This window comes from Poecilia mexicana, unplaced genomic scaffold, assembly GCF_051168715.1.
Source record: "Poecilia mexicana isolate PSO_F unplaced genomic scaffold, ASM5116871v1 scaffold_2, whole genome shotgun sequence".
In the NCBI taxonomy this organism is placed as follows: Eukaryota; Metazoa; Chordata; class Actinopteri; order Cyprinodontiformes; family Poeciliidae; genus Poecilia; species Poecilia mexicana.
The window spans coordinates 55,900,942-55,918,828 of NW_028263371.1; the positions used below are offsets into that span (position 1 = coordinate 55,900,942).

The window sequence follows — 17,887 nt, forward strand, 5'->3', positions numbered from 1 at the left end:
CTCAAACTGTGTTCATTATAACTTTTTTGTTCTTAAATAAAAAAATAAATCCTTCAGATAATCAAACCTCTGATTGTTCCTCTCTTTTCACCGGTTTGTCGTCATTTCATATGAAACAAAGACGAAGCCAGCCAGGCTCTCTGCTCATCAAACGTATTGATCAACAGATTAAAATCAGCGAGCAGCTCAGGAAAAGCAGAAGTTTCATCATTTCGCTGCTCTGGAGTGTGTGTAGGTGTGTGTTAGCAAAACGCAGAAGCGCACCGGCAATGACCTTAGGGAAAGGTCAAGGTCATTTCCAAACCGTCTGATTATTCCAGAGAGGAAACATTTCAGACAGCTGCCAGGAGTCCCAGCAGAGAACGCTGAGAGAAATGACCAAGTTAGCAGGTCAAAGGTCATGACCGGTCAGTTAGTGAACAGGGCTGAAGAAGAAAGCCAGACATCTTTAATCATAAACATTAGTTCTGGAATTGCACCATATGAACCAGGCGTTTAAGAGAAGCTAACATGTTTGCATTAGTGAAGCTAATACTGAAGCGCTACATGAACATGGTAGGAGAAGCTAGTGCTAAAAAGCTATACAAGATAGCATTGCATATAGCGGAAGCTAATGCTAACGCGCTACAGAAACATGGCATTTAGCAGATTCAGCAGAACAACATGTGCTACAACAGTATTTCACCCTCAACAGGGTCAAACTTAATATTCACCTAACTTTGTGCTTTGGATCAAAGAATCACTTTGATAAGTAAATAAATTAAAGCCAAGTAAACAAGGGCTTCAGGATTTACAATATAATTTAGGGGAAATTCACTAAATGTTTTCAAAGCTAGCAAAAACGCAAAAACATAAAAAACATTAGCAGAAAAGAGCCTCCGAGCACCGACAGAGGGAGAGATTTCTTCTTACCACGACTACTCAAATACTTTTAATACAAATCCCCATTTTGCTTTGTTCCGTCACATTTAGAGCAGAAGAAGAAGAAATAGCCAGCTAACCTCTGTGTTTAGAGGATGAACAATGAATCCATCTGATATTAATGCAGAGATTAATTTAAATCTCAGATGGATTTAAATCTCTGCATTTCAAACTCCAGACAAACTTTGAAACCTTTGTGTTTTAGAGAAATTATCTGCCTAAATGTTTGTCTGCAGTCGACTCTCAGCAGACATTTGCTTTATTTTAACTTTTCGGGTTTACATTCAGGTTTTTTAGGTTTTAACCTAACATTTGTCCAGATTTTATTTCCCAGAACGTCAGAGTTTATTCGACAGGAAAACAAAACTAAAACCAAAATAACAGGAGGCTTTTCAGCCTGATGCAACAAGCAGCAACGTCCCAACAAACAAACGCTACAGAAACTAATGTTCTGTTCCTGAGTCGCTTAAACTCAGAAGAGCTGAAAGGACAATTTTGTGCCAAGGAAAGGAAAATACTTCCTGTAGACTTCTGTGCAAAAGTCTTAAATCACCTTTACTCTTGTCATTTTTCTCTCCATTCAGTTCTTCTTTGTGACCTTTATAACATATTGTGCAAAGTTTTACTGAAAATAAGAGAAGCAAATTGTTGCAATCAGTACAAACATCTTTGTCTGGTATTAAAATTTCTTCAGTGATTGAAAAATGTGAGAAAACAGAGAAAACTTTTCATCCCAGTGAAAACCATCAACAGGTTGTTTAGTTTAATAGATGGGGACATTTCTGATAACAGGCAAAAGGCTAATTAGCCCTGTAGCATTTTGTAAACATTTAGCACATTTAGCTTCCCATAAACTAATTAGTCTAAATAAATTCTAAAGCAATAATTCAGTTACATTCGGTTGAACAATGTTTGTGTTGAAGTTTTGTCTGCCAACCGTTTCATCCCTGATGTTCTTTAGCATTAGCTGCAGCTAAATAAAACGTTCATGTAGCATTTTACCATTTTGGCTAATTTTGAAAATGATTAGAGAGCATAGCTTCCTATAAATGACTTTTTCTGGACAAATCAAAAGCCTAATTTACTTGGTTGTTGGCTGTTAGTAATTCTTCAAGCATTTTATCTTCATGCTCTTATTTTGAAGTGGGTGAAGACTTTACACAGCCGTTTCATTCCCTCATGTTTTCTCACCCCCATAACCATTTCAAACTAAAACATAGAGGAACAAAATAAAACAGACAGCAGAGAACAAAATATAAAGTTAAATACAATATCCAGAGACGTTATAGGATCAAAATAAAATTGGTGCTCGAGGATTTTATCGTTTTTTTCCAACAACTTTTATTATTTTCTGCAAGCGAAACAAATCGGCAAACAAGACAGAAAAAAGTATCAATAAATCAGACGTGGTGGAAGAGACAAGCAAAAATGATGCAATAAAAAATCCAGGTAAATTAGGGCATCAGAATTAGCGCTAAGCTAATTTAGGGGAAGTTCAGAGTGGAAAACATTTTCAAAAATGCCGCATGAAAAATTAGCTGAGAAAATGTCGGATTGTTTGATGATTCCAGCCGTTTTTGGTTTTCTTGTAAATAAGACTGTATTTTCCCACATTTAACACAAGTGTAAAGGTTCCTAACGACCATTTATTTATATTACAGTGTAAATTTGTCTCTTGGACAATCAACTGCTGACGAAAACATCGGTCCTCCCCGGGCTGATGAACGAGCAGCTGCTGACGGCGTTTAGACGCCGGTTGAATTCAGTCGGCGGGTGAAAACCTGGGAGTCCGTTCACCTCCTCCTGTTTAATGAGTCTCTGCTGCCGTCGGCGCAGACGGATTACCCGTCAGCTGCTTCCGGTCCGATCAGTCCCCCATCTCCCACTTACTCACTCCGGTGGATCGCCGGGATTTCCTGCTGATGAGTGGAGCCTTTGGTTCAAAACGATTCATCACAATTACACGTGTTTACTGTATCGGTGCCCAGGGGCACGGCGCGTTAGCGGCTAATGACATCTACAGGGCGGGGAGGGGACGCGGCGGTCCGACTATCCATCCAGGTCCGTTTGGGTCAGACGGGACCGCTTGTTTTTACAAAGATGCATGAGAAAGAAGAGCAGAAGTACAGAACGATTTATCCTCATTCAGTTCACTGCTGTGGTTTAAAAGATTTCCACTGAAGGAATAATGAGTTCGGACTTTACTTTATGCTAGGTCAGAATAATGAGCTAATCTCCCAGATTAAATATTAGTTATTTTAGTGGTGAACGCATGTCTGATGACAGGTTTTAGATTAGTTCTTTCATTCTTTAAATTCAGATTAAATCCACAAACAGTGGCAAGCACTGCTAGCTAAGTTATTTGTGCCAACTCTAAAGCGCTAATTGTTAGCATCGGTTCTTCTACTGCTAAAGCGCTAAATTGATATAGTATTTAGTGGAAGGTAATGCTTGAGAACCAAGTCTGATATCTTCCAGTGGTGGCCACCGCTAGCTAAAAAGTTAGCTATGCCAAGTGGTGCTAAATGCTAACTTCAATTTAATTTTGAAATTATACTTCAAATTTTCAACAGTTCTTAAATATTGTACTTATGTTTAAGGCTCGTCTCTGTTGTCTGTTTTATTTTGTTCCTGTAATTTTATTGTGGGGAAAAAAGGAAACAGAACCGTTGTGTTAAAAAGTCTTCACCCCTTCAAAATAAGAGCATGAAAATAAACGTCTACCTACTCGAAGGATTCTTAAGTCGAACCAAAACTTCAAAACAAATTACTCAACTAAAAGTTTAGTACTTTTAGGGAAAAGTTAAGCTAAATGCGCTGAAGCGCTAAGACGGCTTCACCATCATGAACCATCTGTGATGATTTCACAATAAAATACAGAAAAATTAAGGCTGGAAAGCGAAGAAAAGCTCAGACTGTGTGAATACTTGAGAAAACCTGCATGAACACAAGCAAAGCTTCAGAAATACAACATAATTATTGATCTTATTGTTTTTTTATGGCTCCAGATGAAATAAAACAGCTTCAGATCTCAGAGTCCAACCGTGTGTGAAACAAAAGTTTCCAAATCGACTTTCTTTTATCAAAAACTCCTGGCAGGAACTAATTTCCCCCGGTGTGGATTCATTTCCTCCCCAGCAGGCAGCAGAGAATAAAGTGCAAACTCGATAAATTTAGTAAAACTCAATAAATTACACGTTTGGCTCATCAGTGTCTGAACAGGCAGGAGAAGGGCTTCAATGGAAACGCCTGGAATCATTAAAATCCCTGAAATTCCAGGAAAAACGTCTCGTTTTTTCAGACCTTCAATTAAAAAGCTTTTTAATTTTGAAGGCTGTCATGACGGTGATATCAGAACCCGAGACATTCAGACTGAGGCTGGAGCGTCTGGAGGAGCCATAAATGTGACGACAATGAGGTCATGATGCAGGCGGTTTGTTTCGGGGCGTCGTCCTTTCGGGGGAAGGTTGCCGCTCGTTTAGCTCAGGGATTATCTCGACTCGTTTAGCCGCAGTGAACGAGCCGCTAAATGCAATCAGGGACTCTGGGAGGGCAATCAGGGGCTGCTAGAGACCGGGGCGTCTTTAACCTCCATTAGAGATTCGGTTAGGGCTGATGGTCACAAGGTGACCGCCACACACACACACACACACAGAGTCACACACACACACAGTCACATACACGCAGTCACACACACACACACACACACACAGTCACATACACGCAGTCACACACACACACACACGCACACACGCGCAGTCACACACACTCACGTTTGTGTTGCTATCTTTGTGGGGACTTTCCATTGACTTCCATTCATTTCTACAGCCTAAACCACCTTTACCCTTTTCCTAACCCTAACCATCACATACCTAACCCTAACCAACCAAAACTCAATTCATACCTCAGCCCCAACTCTGACCCCTGACCCTAAAACAGGGTTTCCCCTTGTGGGGACCAGGCTCCGGTCCCCACAACGTAGTATATGTCAGGAAAATCGTCCCCACAAGCTATTACAAACAAACACACACACACACACACGCACACGCACACACACACACTCCTAAAAGAGGGATGCGGTTAATTTGGACAAAGGTTTTCCACCCCTGTGGTTTGGTCTCCCTGCAGCTGGATGTCACTGACAGCTAATTGCCAGCAGAAGAAGAAGAAGAAAGAGGAGGAGGAGAAGCACTTGGACTTTTCCTCCCTCCAAAAAGCTTTTGGTAAAAATGTAAAAATGTTAGTTTCATTTTCTGAAATGGATTCAGGAATCAGATTCACTAAATGCATCCAGACACAAAGCTGAGGTTCACACAGCAGAGCTTGGTGCTGAATATGTCTGTCATAACTGGACGCATTAAAACATTAAGACATCCTGGAGAAATCCTGGAGAAATCCTGGAGAAACATTGATCCAGATCACAGGAAGATCAAAAACACAGAATAAAAGTAGATGGTGGGGAAGTTAAATAAAACTAACGAAATAATAAAAACTGAAATTGAGAAAACATTTTAACTGAAATGAAAACAGTAATTAATGGGGAAAACAAACTAAATAATTCAGAAAGAGCAGAAGCTTCTTAAAGAGACAGAGACCCAATTTTAAGAGGTAAAATTACAAAGTCAAATTTGATACTCAGCATCTAAAGGTAACAGTTTACCGTTATAAACAGCACTGGGCCTGGAAAACACTTAATGCTTTTTAACTTGGTATAAACAGACAAAGTCACGATGAAATAAAACTATAGTTTTATTTCATTTATTTCACTCAAAGCCTTAACATTTTCCTCCTTTTAGTTCCTAGTTTGTACTTTTTCTACAACAGGAGTGTAAATGTGCAGTAATGGGATTTGGCCTCGTTAGCTCGGTCTGCTTTAGAAACGCCTGCCCACAGTTTCTCTCTGCCTGCTTCTCCTCCAGTGGAGAACGAGGCGCTTCCCGTCTTTAAACCCGCTGCTGTACGGCGCTTGGACTTCTCGCAGAATGAGGGGAGCTTCATTATCCACGCCGGGAAATCCATTCTGCTCACTGCATGGCGAGCGGCGCTTCTTCCCCTCGAATGTGTGCAGCTGATAAACTCAAACATCCACACCTTCTTATCTGAACAATAGCATTCTCATTCCAGCGACACGACAACAACTGGAAGATGCAAACTGGGAGAGGTGATGCCATCTTCCATCAGATTACAGAGAGGTGATGCAGTCCGCTGGTCTTCGTCACCATCAGACAGGAATTTGGCATCAATATACCTCCATAAAGACCTCAGCTCATCTGGACTATTTATGTGGTCAGACGATTGGGATAATACATCAATATTTATCGGTGAAAATTAACTTTTTTATGTCATAATTTACTATAATTCCAGCTTGAAGTTCAGTAATTCTGGTTCTGTTTTGATTCCTGTCGTCCACTTGGGGGCAGTGCAGCAACTCAACATCCATCCGCCATGTTGGGTTCCTCCATGTCGGGTTCCTCCATGTCGGGTTTCTCCATGTCGGGTTTCTCCATGTCGGGTTCCTCCATGTCGGGTTCCTCCATGTCGGGTTTCTCCATGTCGGGTTTCTCCATGTCGGGTTCCTCCATGTCGGGTTCCTCCATGTCGGGTTTCTCCATGTCGGGTTTCTCCATGTCGGGTTTCTCCATGTCGGGTTTCTCCATGTCGGGTTTCTCCATGTCGGGTTTCTCCATGTCGGGTTCCTCCATGTCGGGTTTCTCCATGTCGGGTTTCTCCATGTCGGGTTCCTCCATGTCGGGTTCCTCCATGTCGGGTTTCTCCATGTCGGGTTTCTCCATGTCGGGTTTCTCCATGTCGGGTTTCTCCATGTCGGGTTCCTCCATGTCGGGTTTCTCCATGTCGGGTTTCTCCATGTCGGGTTTCTCCATGTCGGGTTTCTCCATGTCGGGTTCCTCCATGTCGGGTTTCTCCATGTCGGGTTCCTCCATGTCGGGTTCCTCCATGTCGGGTTTCTCCATGTCGGGTTCCTCCATGTCGGGTTCCTCCATGTCGGGTTCCTCCATGTCGGGTTTCTCCATGTCGGGTTCCTCCATGTCGGGTTCCTCCATGTCGGGTTTCTCCATGTCGGGTTTCTCCATGTCGGGTTTCTCCATGTCGGGTTTCTCCATGTCGGGTTTCTCCATGTCGGGTTCCTTCATGTCGGGTTTCTCCATGTCGGGTTTCTCCATGTCGGGTTCCTCCATGTCGGGTTCAGCCATGTCGGGTTCCTCCATGTCGGGTTCCTCCATGTCGGGTTTCTCCATGTCGGGTTTCTCCATGTCGGGTTTCTCCATGTCGGGTTCCTCCATGTGGGGTTTCTCCATGTGGGGTTCCTCCATGTCGGGTTCCTCCATGTCGGGTTCCTCCATGTCGGGTTCAGCCATGTCGGGTTCAGCCATGTTGGGTTCAGCCATGTTGGGTTGCGCTCCAGTTATGAACCTGCTTATTTTAACACAGATATTTACTGAAATGTACTCCAAAAACAACGTTTAACTTTAGCAATTCCAGAGAAACAGCAAAAAGCAGATGAACCGGATATAATCCAGCTAATAGACAGATCCATCTGCAGCGTTTAGACGGTGAAACTGAATAATTTCTGCATCTGGTAATAAACTCTCTGAGTTTTTAACAATAATAAAAATACATAAAACCATCTATGAAACTGTGATGCTCCAGCAGCCTGCAGCTCCCACAACCTGAAATGTGTTGCATAATTTCCCCAAATTAAGTCTGGGGAGTTGAGAACAATCCATCATGTGGGCCGGACCACCAGAACCTCTGAGGCGGGCTGGACCAGCGGAAAGCCCTGCAGCTGAAGAGACACCTGGAACGCTGGGAACCGCTGACCTACATTGGATTTACATGAGGGGATTGCAAATGGAAGAGCTCGTTCTGCTCCTCTGTCGTCTGGAAGGGCATCTGAAAGACTTTCTGCTGAAACCTTTTCAATCCAAAAGATCGGCTGTGTTTTGTTTCTGATGCTCAGATGTAAAAACGAGCTGCGCAGCAGAAAGCTGGTCTGAAAACAGACAAAGCCGACATGGCAGCCAGATTTAAATGTGGCTAAACCAAAGTCTTGTGCTGAGCTTTGGAGAACAAACTTCAAAATAAGAGCATGAATATAAATGACTAACTGTCAACAACTAAAATTTCAGCAGAGATGAAATTCAACTGAAAGTTCACAAAGCAGAGCTTTGTAAACTAAAGGAGAAGCTAAATGCGCTAAATGCTTTTCTATAAAGAATCTAAATAAAAATTAGCTTTGATATTAGCGGATCGTTTTCACCAAAGCCCAAAGGATTCGAGTAAAACCACAAACCGCAGAATCAAAAAGAGAAAGTTACTTTCAGAGAGCAACAGAAGTTAATTTGTGTTGAGCTAAAATTTTCCTTATTTTCTGGACATAAATCAAAATAACGATAATCATGAATATCTAAACATGACCTGAATTAGTGTCTTACTTTTTAAGACACTAATTCTTTTTTTAAAAATACTTTCTTACTGCAGAGCAATAAATCAATATTCACAATGCAAAGCAACGGCCTGCTGAGGAACTATTGAAGCTTCAAGTTCCCCCCCTGCGCCTCATAACGGCTTAAGGATGAAAACAATGCTGCGGTAAACAGTCATTTCTCCTGCTAGCGCTAAGCTAGTGCGTTTGCTTTGGTTGTGTTTACCCAGAATGCCCACTGTCTGCTTATGGAGCGGTCTGTGGTCCTCTTGGTGTTCTGCACCAGAGTTCACTTTAACCGAACCAGCCGAGGTTGGTGGGCAGACCAGTTTGATTAGCGTTCACACTTCCTCAAACGAACCGGACTTTCTAGACAAACGGACTGGAGTTGCATTATAAAAGGTGGGAATTCACTCAGCATGTTCAGAATCCGGGTCTTTGTTGGAGAAACTCTGGTTACGGCAGAAACAAACCTGGAAATTCAATTATTTTATTTCAGATCTAGTTTCACAGGTTTCTAATCTGTTATTCCCATCACTGCTGCCCTCTAGTGGCCAGCCTGCATGTGGCAGCCTCTTGCAAACCACATCCATCCCCATCTCTAGTTTGCATGTTGAGTAAATTACATCCAGACTGGACAGGTCCTGCATGGTGATGAGCTGATTTCAGTTTTCATGTGAAACTGTTCAAAAGAAATCAGCTGCTAATATGAAGGCTGACATCTTGATCCTCTCACAGCAGCTGGAATAATCAATAACTCACCGCAGACCTAATCTTTCAAATTGAACCATCAGTTTAAAGAAGTTGGCGCCACAGAAGCGGCTCGGCGGTCCCGGCGCTCCGGGTTCCTCTGAGTGGGGATGATTGGAGGAGGAGGAGGAGACGGAGAGGGAGGTGCAGCAGGCAGAGGGAGGAGGAGGACGGCAGCCCAGTCTGCGCTCGGCTCAGGGAGACGAAGCCCCGCGTCCACCTGCTCCAGCTTTCAACAAGTGCAGACGAGACAAACGGAGCTTAAGAAGTGGATTTCCTCTCCAAACAAACGGCGAAACTCATCCTGCCTCTTCCCACCGGAGCGGGAAAACCAGAGGAACTCCAAACATTCCCGTCAAGAGGAGGAAGAAGCTTCAACTCGTTACGGTGAGCAACTTTAGACGATTTTCAATCATTTCAGAAACGTTTTGCTTCCTACAAATGATTCCTGAGTCTTACAACTGAATGAAGTTAAAGTCAAAGTGGTGAGAGTTTAGTGTTTTACCTCCTGCAGAGTCAGAATAGGAGCTGGAGGACGCCCCCCTCCTGTTAGGAACCTTACAGTAGGAGCCGTTTGGATGAGGAGATCCTCGGCGGATGACCTCAGACTCAGCCGGGGTTCATTGTGAGAGCCGCTCCTGCAGGACAGAGCGAGTAAATTTAGTCTCTGGCTATTCTTATCCGGGAGGCGGCGGTCCTGGAGAGACGGGAGCGCTGCAGGGAAGAGGAGGCGCTCGCTCCGTTCGGTCCAGCTGTGAAATCACGTAATTAGGACTGAGGCGAGGCATTACGCCCGGCCTAATTGAATGAGAGAACGCAGGTGATGACCTGCATGCAAGTCCGCCTGCTGCTTTATGAGATTTGGACGAATGGATTCATTCTCCTTAATCACATTATGCATTCTGCAAGCACTGTGGGATGCTATTAACTCTGCAGATTGAAAAAAGCAACACAGGAGTTAAGTCTGGATTGAAATAACTGTTTTGTTTTCTTTCCAGAACACGACGCGATGTTTGGAGTCCGGCGTTTTTCCTGGTGTTAATCTGGAGATTACAGCTTCCCATTGGAATATGTTCTGGATGAAACATGCATCAAGAGACTGTTGGAATCAATTTTAATGGATTATCTCAAGAGTCCACGGTTCCACAAATGAGCTGCTGATTTTATCTGATGAGGGAGACCATCGGGCCGGACGATGAAGCCTTCTGCCTGACAGGACGTTGTGGAAGTCCCTGCTGACCATGCAGGACGCTGCGAGGCCTCGGATGCTTGGCTTCGCCCTGCTGTGGGGCGTGATTCTCCTACATAACGCGTCCGTGGCAGCGTGTCCCTCCAGCTGCCACTGCATGGAGAAGAACGGCTTGACGGTGGTCCAATGCATGTCCCGCAACCTGGAGAGGATCCCCCCAGACCTCCCCAGAGACACAGTCGTCCTGCTTCTGGCGGCCAACCACATCACCCACATCCCCAACCACGCCTTCAGAGAGCTGCACTACCTGCAGGAGCTGGACCTGTCCAACAACGACATCGAGACGGTGGACATGGGCGCCTTCCTGGGCGTCTCCGACAGCCTGCTGGTGCTGGACCTATCCAACAATCACATCCAGAGCGTCCCCAAGGAGGCGTTCGCCCGGCTGCGGGCCAAAATCAGCCTCTCCAACAACCCGTGGCATTGCGAGTGCACGCTGCAGGAGGTGCTGCGGGAGCTGCGGCTGGACCCAGAGACGGTCAACGAGGTGATCTGCCACACGGCGGTGCAGGAGGAGTACGCCGGCAAGCCCGTCATCCAGGTGCTGGACTCAGGGATCAACTTCTGCAACTTCCACCACAAGACGACCGACGTGGCCATGTTCGTCACCATGTTCGGCTGGTTCACCATGGTGATCGCGTACGTGATCTACTACGTCAGACACAATCAGGAGGACGCCAGGAGGCACCTGGAGTACCTCAAGTCACTGCCCAGCAACTCTCAGATCAGCAAGGACTTTGACACCATCAGCACGGTTCTTTAACAGGAGACGACGGCTGGAGGAAGCGTCTGGATACGCCGCGATGGACGCAGAGTTCTGGGAAAACAGTCCTGGTGGGGTCACCACGAACCTTTTCGGGTTGGTTGAGTCTCCTGACATTTTCCACCAGTCATGATAAAGGCTCATAATCTCTGTTTGCAAACACAACATTCAAACCCACAGAGTATTTTACTTGGGTCACATTAATAATCTACTTTGACTCTTGGTGGAGGGAAAATCCAGAATCGATCTCAACCTGTGAGTTGAGGACTTTTCCCCGAGTAGCTGCAGGGTGTGAGGTTTTTAAAACAAATCAGTTGATATCAGGCTGTTGTCACCTGGAGGTCCAGGTCTGTTAGGAACCAGAACATCTGCTCCTCCTCCAGCTGCTGTGGTTCTGAGTCAAACCAACCTGTTCTCCTCCTGGCCTGTGGGGGCGCTGCACCAAGAACCACTGAAGGAAACGACCCTAAAACCTCTGAAGAGGTCGCCTTTCTAACCTGTTGGAGCTAAACCAGCTCAGTACTTGGTGGAAGCTAATGCTACCTGTAAATTCAGCCATTTTGAGCAGTGAGCACTGCCAGGTAATATGTTGGATACCTTACAGCACTGAAACATTAGCTCAAGGAAAATAAGCAGATGGAACAAGTTAGGAAAAAAAGTATTTTATTAAAGAACATAAAACATTTTAGAAAACAACCTCCAGTCCACCTGATGGTCTGGCTGTCGACTCCAGAAACAAAAGCTCCAGGTGTGTGACGGCGAAAGCAGAAGCAGGGATGAGCTCAGAATCAAACTCTGCTGCAGCTGCAACTTCCCACCAGGCGTGGAGCAGCTTTACTGTTATTATGGGATGCAACTCAGATCAACACTATCTGCCAGGGGCTCAAGCTGCATGAAGCAGTGCTTTAATCCAATATATTCCTAAATCTGAACAATTTATCTAATCCACTGTGCAACCATTATGTAAACGTTCAGATTGGCTGCCAGTCTAATTTATCAAGCTGTTAGCTCATCAAGCTAGCACAGCATGGCTAACTAAGATCAGAAGGTATGAGGCAGCATTTATGCTAAAGGGTAATAATTACCGAACATCTTAAAAGTTGATGTTTCTTTACATATTGAGTCAATTTTGAGTGATGTGTTGGCAAACGACACTTCATTGCACTTTATTGTTGCTTTTAAGTGAGAAACGTTTTGCAGGCGAGTGCTGATGAGGAGCAACATGTCAGGAAGATTAAATAATCTGATGACGACCTCAATGAAAATGTAAGAGCTGAAATAAATGCTGACGGTTCCTGAAAGAAGCTCAGACATTACAGCAAATGATTTGGGGAATTTATTGTGAATAAAACAGATTGTTGTGTTTTAGCTAACTCAGAAAGATGCTAATGCGTCAAAAACCAACATTTTCAATGTTTATCAGCTCTTATTCTGAAATATGACAAATAATCTCTGATTTCTAAACCAAGTTCAACCAAAATGTCTGTGTTATAACAGCTGGAGAAGAAAAGCACAAAATAAACCTTCCCATTAGTTATGATGCATTTTTACTGAACACATTTCTGTTGATGCTTTGATGTGATTGAATCGTGGAAGTGGAGGGGAAGGCCGGAGTCTCCCGGTCGCTTTGCTGCGGCTGATTTATGCCGCAGATGTCCCAAAGTCAAGGTGAAGACGATTTTACGAGCTACGCGCTAATTTATGGAGCCGCTCCAGACGCTAGCATAAAACAGCAAAGCTTGAAATAAAGCGGAGAGCTCTTAGAAACGAAGCTCCTCGTGTCCCGCTGGAGCCAACGGATCATTTACAAAAGCAAAAGTTTCCAGATTTTTTATTCTTTTTAATGCGTTTTGAAATCATTGAGATTTTTCATTGTTGGGTTTAGAGTAAATCCTAAACGTCTCAGAAACGTCTTTGCCAGGCTGGGATTTGACGTTTTAATGCTTTAATGTGTGGTAATATATACAAACGCTCTCCACAGCCTTGGACGTTTCCAAATGTATGAACCTGCTTAATTCCTGCATATCAAATATGTTGGACTTTTTGGACTTAGTGCATAAATTACAAGCAAACAGCTGCTGACCTGGACAACAGGAGGACATGATGGTTCTTTTACAGCTGCCACTCTGGCCACTTTATCCGCCTAAGACTCCATTTCTTATTTTTTACTGCCAATATTCTGTGTCCTTGTAAAGATTAATGTGGTTTTAGCTGCTGTTTTATTTCCATAAAGTGGAAATATGTTTATTTAAACATAAATATGATTTGGAGTCTATGCAAAGGAAGGATTTATTTGTTGTAGCTGCAGCGATGAGCAGATGTTTGGATCTGAACCGTTAATTTTATCACATTGTAAAAAAACTGATTTAGGAAAATGCCAGAAGAAAAGCTGGAAATCTAAACAAAGTGATTCTGGTCGCTTCACCTGCTGCTCGTTTGGCTGCAGAACTTAAAATGTTCATGTTGAGTCCAGAAATGCTTCAACGGTCATTCTATGGAGGACTCATCCTGCCAAAATTACCAGGAAATATGGAAATAAATAAATGTCTTGAATAAATAATTAACAGTCCCTGAAGGATTTAAATTTGTTTCCCAATCAAAGTCACTGATTTTGTGACGTAACTTAGAAATATTTGCTATAATTTTTCCTCCACAATCGACATATAGAAAAAAACAATCTGACGGATTGGGCACACAAACATTTATATTCTTTAATTTGTGCTACGTTCCACAGCAATCACGAACTTTAACTTGACATCATGTAAAGCTGGTTTTATAAAGATGTTTAGATATTGATGACTAATTATGATTATTTATGCCCAGAAGAGAAGGGATGTTTTTTCAACTTACCACAAATTATCTCTAATTTATTGATTAAACAAAATATGCAAATGAAAATGTGAATTAGTTGGAAAAAAGCCATCTGCTACTCTCAGTGCTAATGCGCCAGTAGCAGAGCTAATTTTTTATTTTTTCTTAACGTTGAAAACGTTTAGCGCGATTAGCTTCCACGATTAGCTACAGTGAGGCGAGTCAGGTTGTTTGCTAGATAAAAAACTTTACATCACTTCAATAAATATAAATATAACAAAATGTCTCGGTGCTCAACCCTTTCAAATATTAACCATGAAAAAAAACAGCAGAGCAAAAAAACAGAATCAACTGCAGCATTATTAGAAGTAAAATAAAAAAAAGATAAAATGGAAACAATATTAAAACTATAATAAATCAAATTCAGCAATAAATCAAACCACAGACGGCAGAGAACAAGAGAAGAACAAATACGATACTTAGGGGCGTCAGAAAACATGCAAATTATGTCAAAATTTAATTTTTGCTCCAGGCTTGTAGTCCTTTAAGAGAGATCTAATTTGAAATGATGTTAGCGCTTTAGCATTAGTAGCTAGTGCTACTATTTAGTATACTAATGCTAAAGGGTTAGCTCTGTAGCGTTAGCGGGTCAAATGTTTTTGATCACTGGTTCATGATTAGAGCAACTAACTCTTTAGTTAGCTGCTGCCTCTCCCCACCGGATGGGCAGCTAATCTGGAATGAAGCTAGTTCTTTAGCATTAGCTTCTGCTAAACACCATGTTGCTTAGCGCTTTAATGCTAGCAGAACTCATGTTTTTCATTAGTGCTTCAGAGTTAGAGTTATGTAATCCATCTATATTATATCCACCACTGGGATATAATTTGAATAGAAGTTAGCATTTTAGCATTAGCTAAACACCATGTGCTTTAGCGCACATTAGTTGCTAACGCAGAACTAATGTTTATGATTTTCCTGGAAAGTTTTCTTTGATTTGTGGCAAACAGATTTTTATCTCAAGTCTGTCCAAAGAATTTATTTAAATAAATTCAGATTTTTGTCTCAGATTTTGCTCAGACTTTTGTGGCTTTTCTTGAAAAATGGTTTCCTTCTTCCAAACTGTTAAACCTCCATGTCATTTTCTCTTTAGTCTGAATTATTTGGTTATATTACTGAAATATTTCAATATTGTTGAAACTGGAAGTTGGAAACGTTGAGTAAAAATAAAAACGGAGAAAATCAAAGCTGATTTATGACTTGATGAATAAACTCAAACATAAATTCCAGCTCATCGTCGTTTCTGATGTTTTTGCCAGGTGGTTTTAGTGTTTCTGAGGTCGTAAGCTGGGAGTTTTTGTGTCCAAGTGCCTTTCCTCTGGGTTTCTGCACCGCAGCACTGTGCACTGCAGCCATCAGAGGCGGAAAACGTCCTGAAACGTTTCGTGTTTTTGTGCTCCAACTGTACCTGCTGTCATGTGCCGACCTGCGGAGTTGTTTAAATAAAAGCAAACTAATACTTTATGATGAATCAACACTAATTTCACTTTCTGTATCCCGTCTGTCAGTCTGTGCAGTTTAAACAGTCATGTTACGTATTCTCTGCTTTTCTCTGTTAAATGCTGTCTTTGGATACTTTGTTATGTACGTTATAAAGTAAATTGACGTCTTTACAGACTTTGGCTGGTCTGATTATATCTGGGGAATGAAAGGGCTCCTTTCATTCCTGTTTTCTATTTATTCCAATAATTACTTTGTTTTTATTTTTGTGGACCAGCAAAATAAAAAGTTTCTCCAACACAATTCAAAGCCTGATTTCATTTTATTTTTGTACTGATCATCGTTTCTCATTTGGAGTCCCATGAAGTGTGTCAGGATTTTATTCAGCCTGATTTATGTAAATCCTTCAACAATGCTACGCTAACGCGCTAATCGCAGAGCTAACAAACATTTCCTGAAGTTAGTTTCCTCTTAATTTTTTAAAATAAACAAATTTACTTTGCAATTTAAAAAATAACCAATACTATGACAACTGTAATGTTCTCGTAATATTATGACTTTATTCTGAATTTTATGTTTTCTTAGTAATAATATTCTGTAAAAACAACAGAAAAAATAAAACAAGGACAGTAAAAATAAACAAATATCTAAATGCATTAAGGAAAATGTAAATATTTTATTTTGTAAAACTAACATTGACATGATGGGATGTAAATAAACTTATATTTTGAGAGCAAATAAAAGCAAAATGTCTCTGAAAGACGGTTGGGGAAACTAAATACCAAATTAAAACATTTCAAGACGGAATCTGAAACTTAATCATTGATTTTATTGAATTTATTGATTTGTTTCACTTTGAGCTGAATGTTGGGGGATTTATTGAGGTTTTTACCGTCAAACATTCAGAGATCACATTTATATTGTGAGTTTTTCTTTCTGTTTTGCCAGAAGGATTTTTTAAACATTTTCATGAAGATGAAGATCCAGTTTCAGCTGGTTCGTGTCTGAAAAACGGGTCAGAACCAGGATGATCCGAATGCAGGAGGTTTTCTCCATCCCTGATGCGCTTCAGCTGTAATTTCAGGTAGAAATGTAAAAATATATCCAGTAGTGCTTTTATTTCCCAGCAAACAGAGTTTAAAACACAAACTCGTTTTTTAAAACTCTTCGTTATTTTATCAGCCTCGCTCAGGCATCTCGTTTTTTCCCTCACTTGTTTCCACATTATGCTTCCGCCGCGACCCCAACATGACCCCAATTTGGAGACATTTTGCTCCTTTCAGGCGTTTTCTGAATGAGATTCTTTACTTTGTTTATTTTTATTGGAGGTTTTCATTTCTGCAAAATGCAGAAGAAGTTTTTATATTAGACAAGCTTTTAGTTTGAATCTTCATCGACTGTTTCTGCTCTTATCTGAGGTATTTATTGTCTCGTTTGTTAAACCTTATTATAAAATAAAGTGTTTTCTCTAAGCTGTTAAGCTGATTTTAACTTTTAAAACACGATGGAGGGACTAAAAAATGAGTTTTATGGGAATATAATATTAAATTACCAACATAACCACAAGCCGCTTCTCCTGCTAGCTGCTGCTAAGCTAGTGTGTTTGTTTTGGATGCATTTACCCAGAATTCCCTGCTCTGGAATCCACTTCCTGCTTGGATGCGCTTAGTGTTCCCATTCAAACCGAACCAGAGTTCACTCCAACCGAACCCAGACGGAGGTTTGTAGTTCGGTTGGCGTTCACACCTCACCAACCGAACCGGACTCTCTGGAGAGGCGGACCGGAGTCGACTAAAGCGGCTGAAAAGGAGGAGTGTAAAAAGAGATGAATAAAAATATCCTCGGCACCTTCCAGACTTAAGCTTTTGAAAATCTTGGATTATTTTCCTTCCATCTCGCATTAAACTATTGAATAGTAAATTGTTTTAATGCCGTGACGGAAACGCCGACCAGAACCCGACCTTGTAACCTGCATAGATCCAGCAGCTGTTTGTATCTTCAGTGTTTGACTTTATTTCCCATCTTTGCTGATCAGTTTTATGAATCGGGTCGTTCTGGGTCAACGGCAGGTTTGAACCTCCTAACTGGCTCTCGACTTGCTCTCTGTACATTTGTGAACATCCAGAACAAACCTGAAAGTAAAAAGCCTCACAGAGGCGTTCTGCTGGCCCAGAACCAGCCGGTCCGATCGATGAAACACTCATTACAGGGAGCGGGGCGAGCCTGCAGAACGGCCCATTCAAAGGCCAGAGGTTCCAGCGTAATTACAGCCTTTGCTCTCCTCTCTGCTGCTGGACCAGGTTTCGCTTTCTGCAGCTGCTTTGCTTTTACTAATGATTCTGGCACAGAAACGCGGCCGGTCAGCCGGTTCCGAGTCCAGAGAGCCGGTTTGCAGAGCAGCAGCTCGACGAGCGTCGGCCTCGTTAGTCGACACCTGGGACTGCAGACTGCT

General features: G+C 42.2%; 1 protein-coding gene and 1 long non-coding RNA gene across 2 annotated transcripts in view; one reads left to right on the plus strand and one right to left on the minus strand.

Moving 5' to 3' along the window:
• Positions 1-10,318: 10,318 nt before the first annotated feature.
• Positions 10,319-11,127, plus strand: LOC106917790 (leucine-rich repeat-containing protein 3-like). Its single transcript, XM_088003989.1, has one exon. The coding sequence runs from the start codon at positions 10,357-10,359 to the stop codon at positions 11,125-11,127; it is 771 nt and encodes a 256-aa protein (XP_087860115.1). The 5' UTR covers positions 10,319-10,356.
• Positions 11,128-16,244: 5,117 nt separating this feature from the next.
• Positions 16,245-17,887, minus strand: part of LOC148160973 (uncharacterized) — a 40,558-nt gene continuing 38,915 nt past the window's right edge. The window contains exon 3 of the long non-coding RNA XR_015762122.1: positions 16,245-16,507. This is a non-coding gene — a long non-coding RNA (uncharacterized LOC148160973). The remainder of the gene's footprint in view (positions 16,508-17,887) is intronic.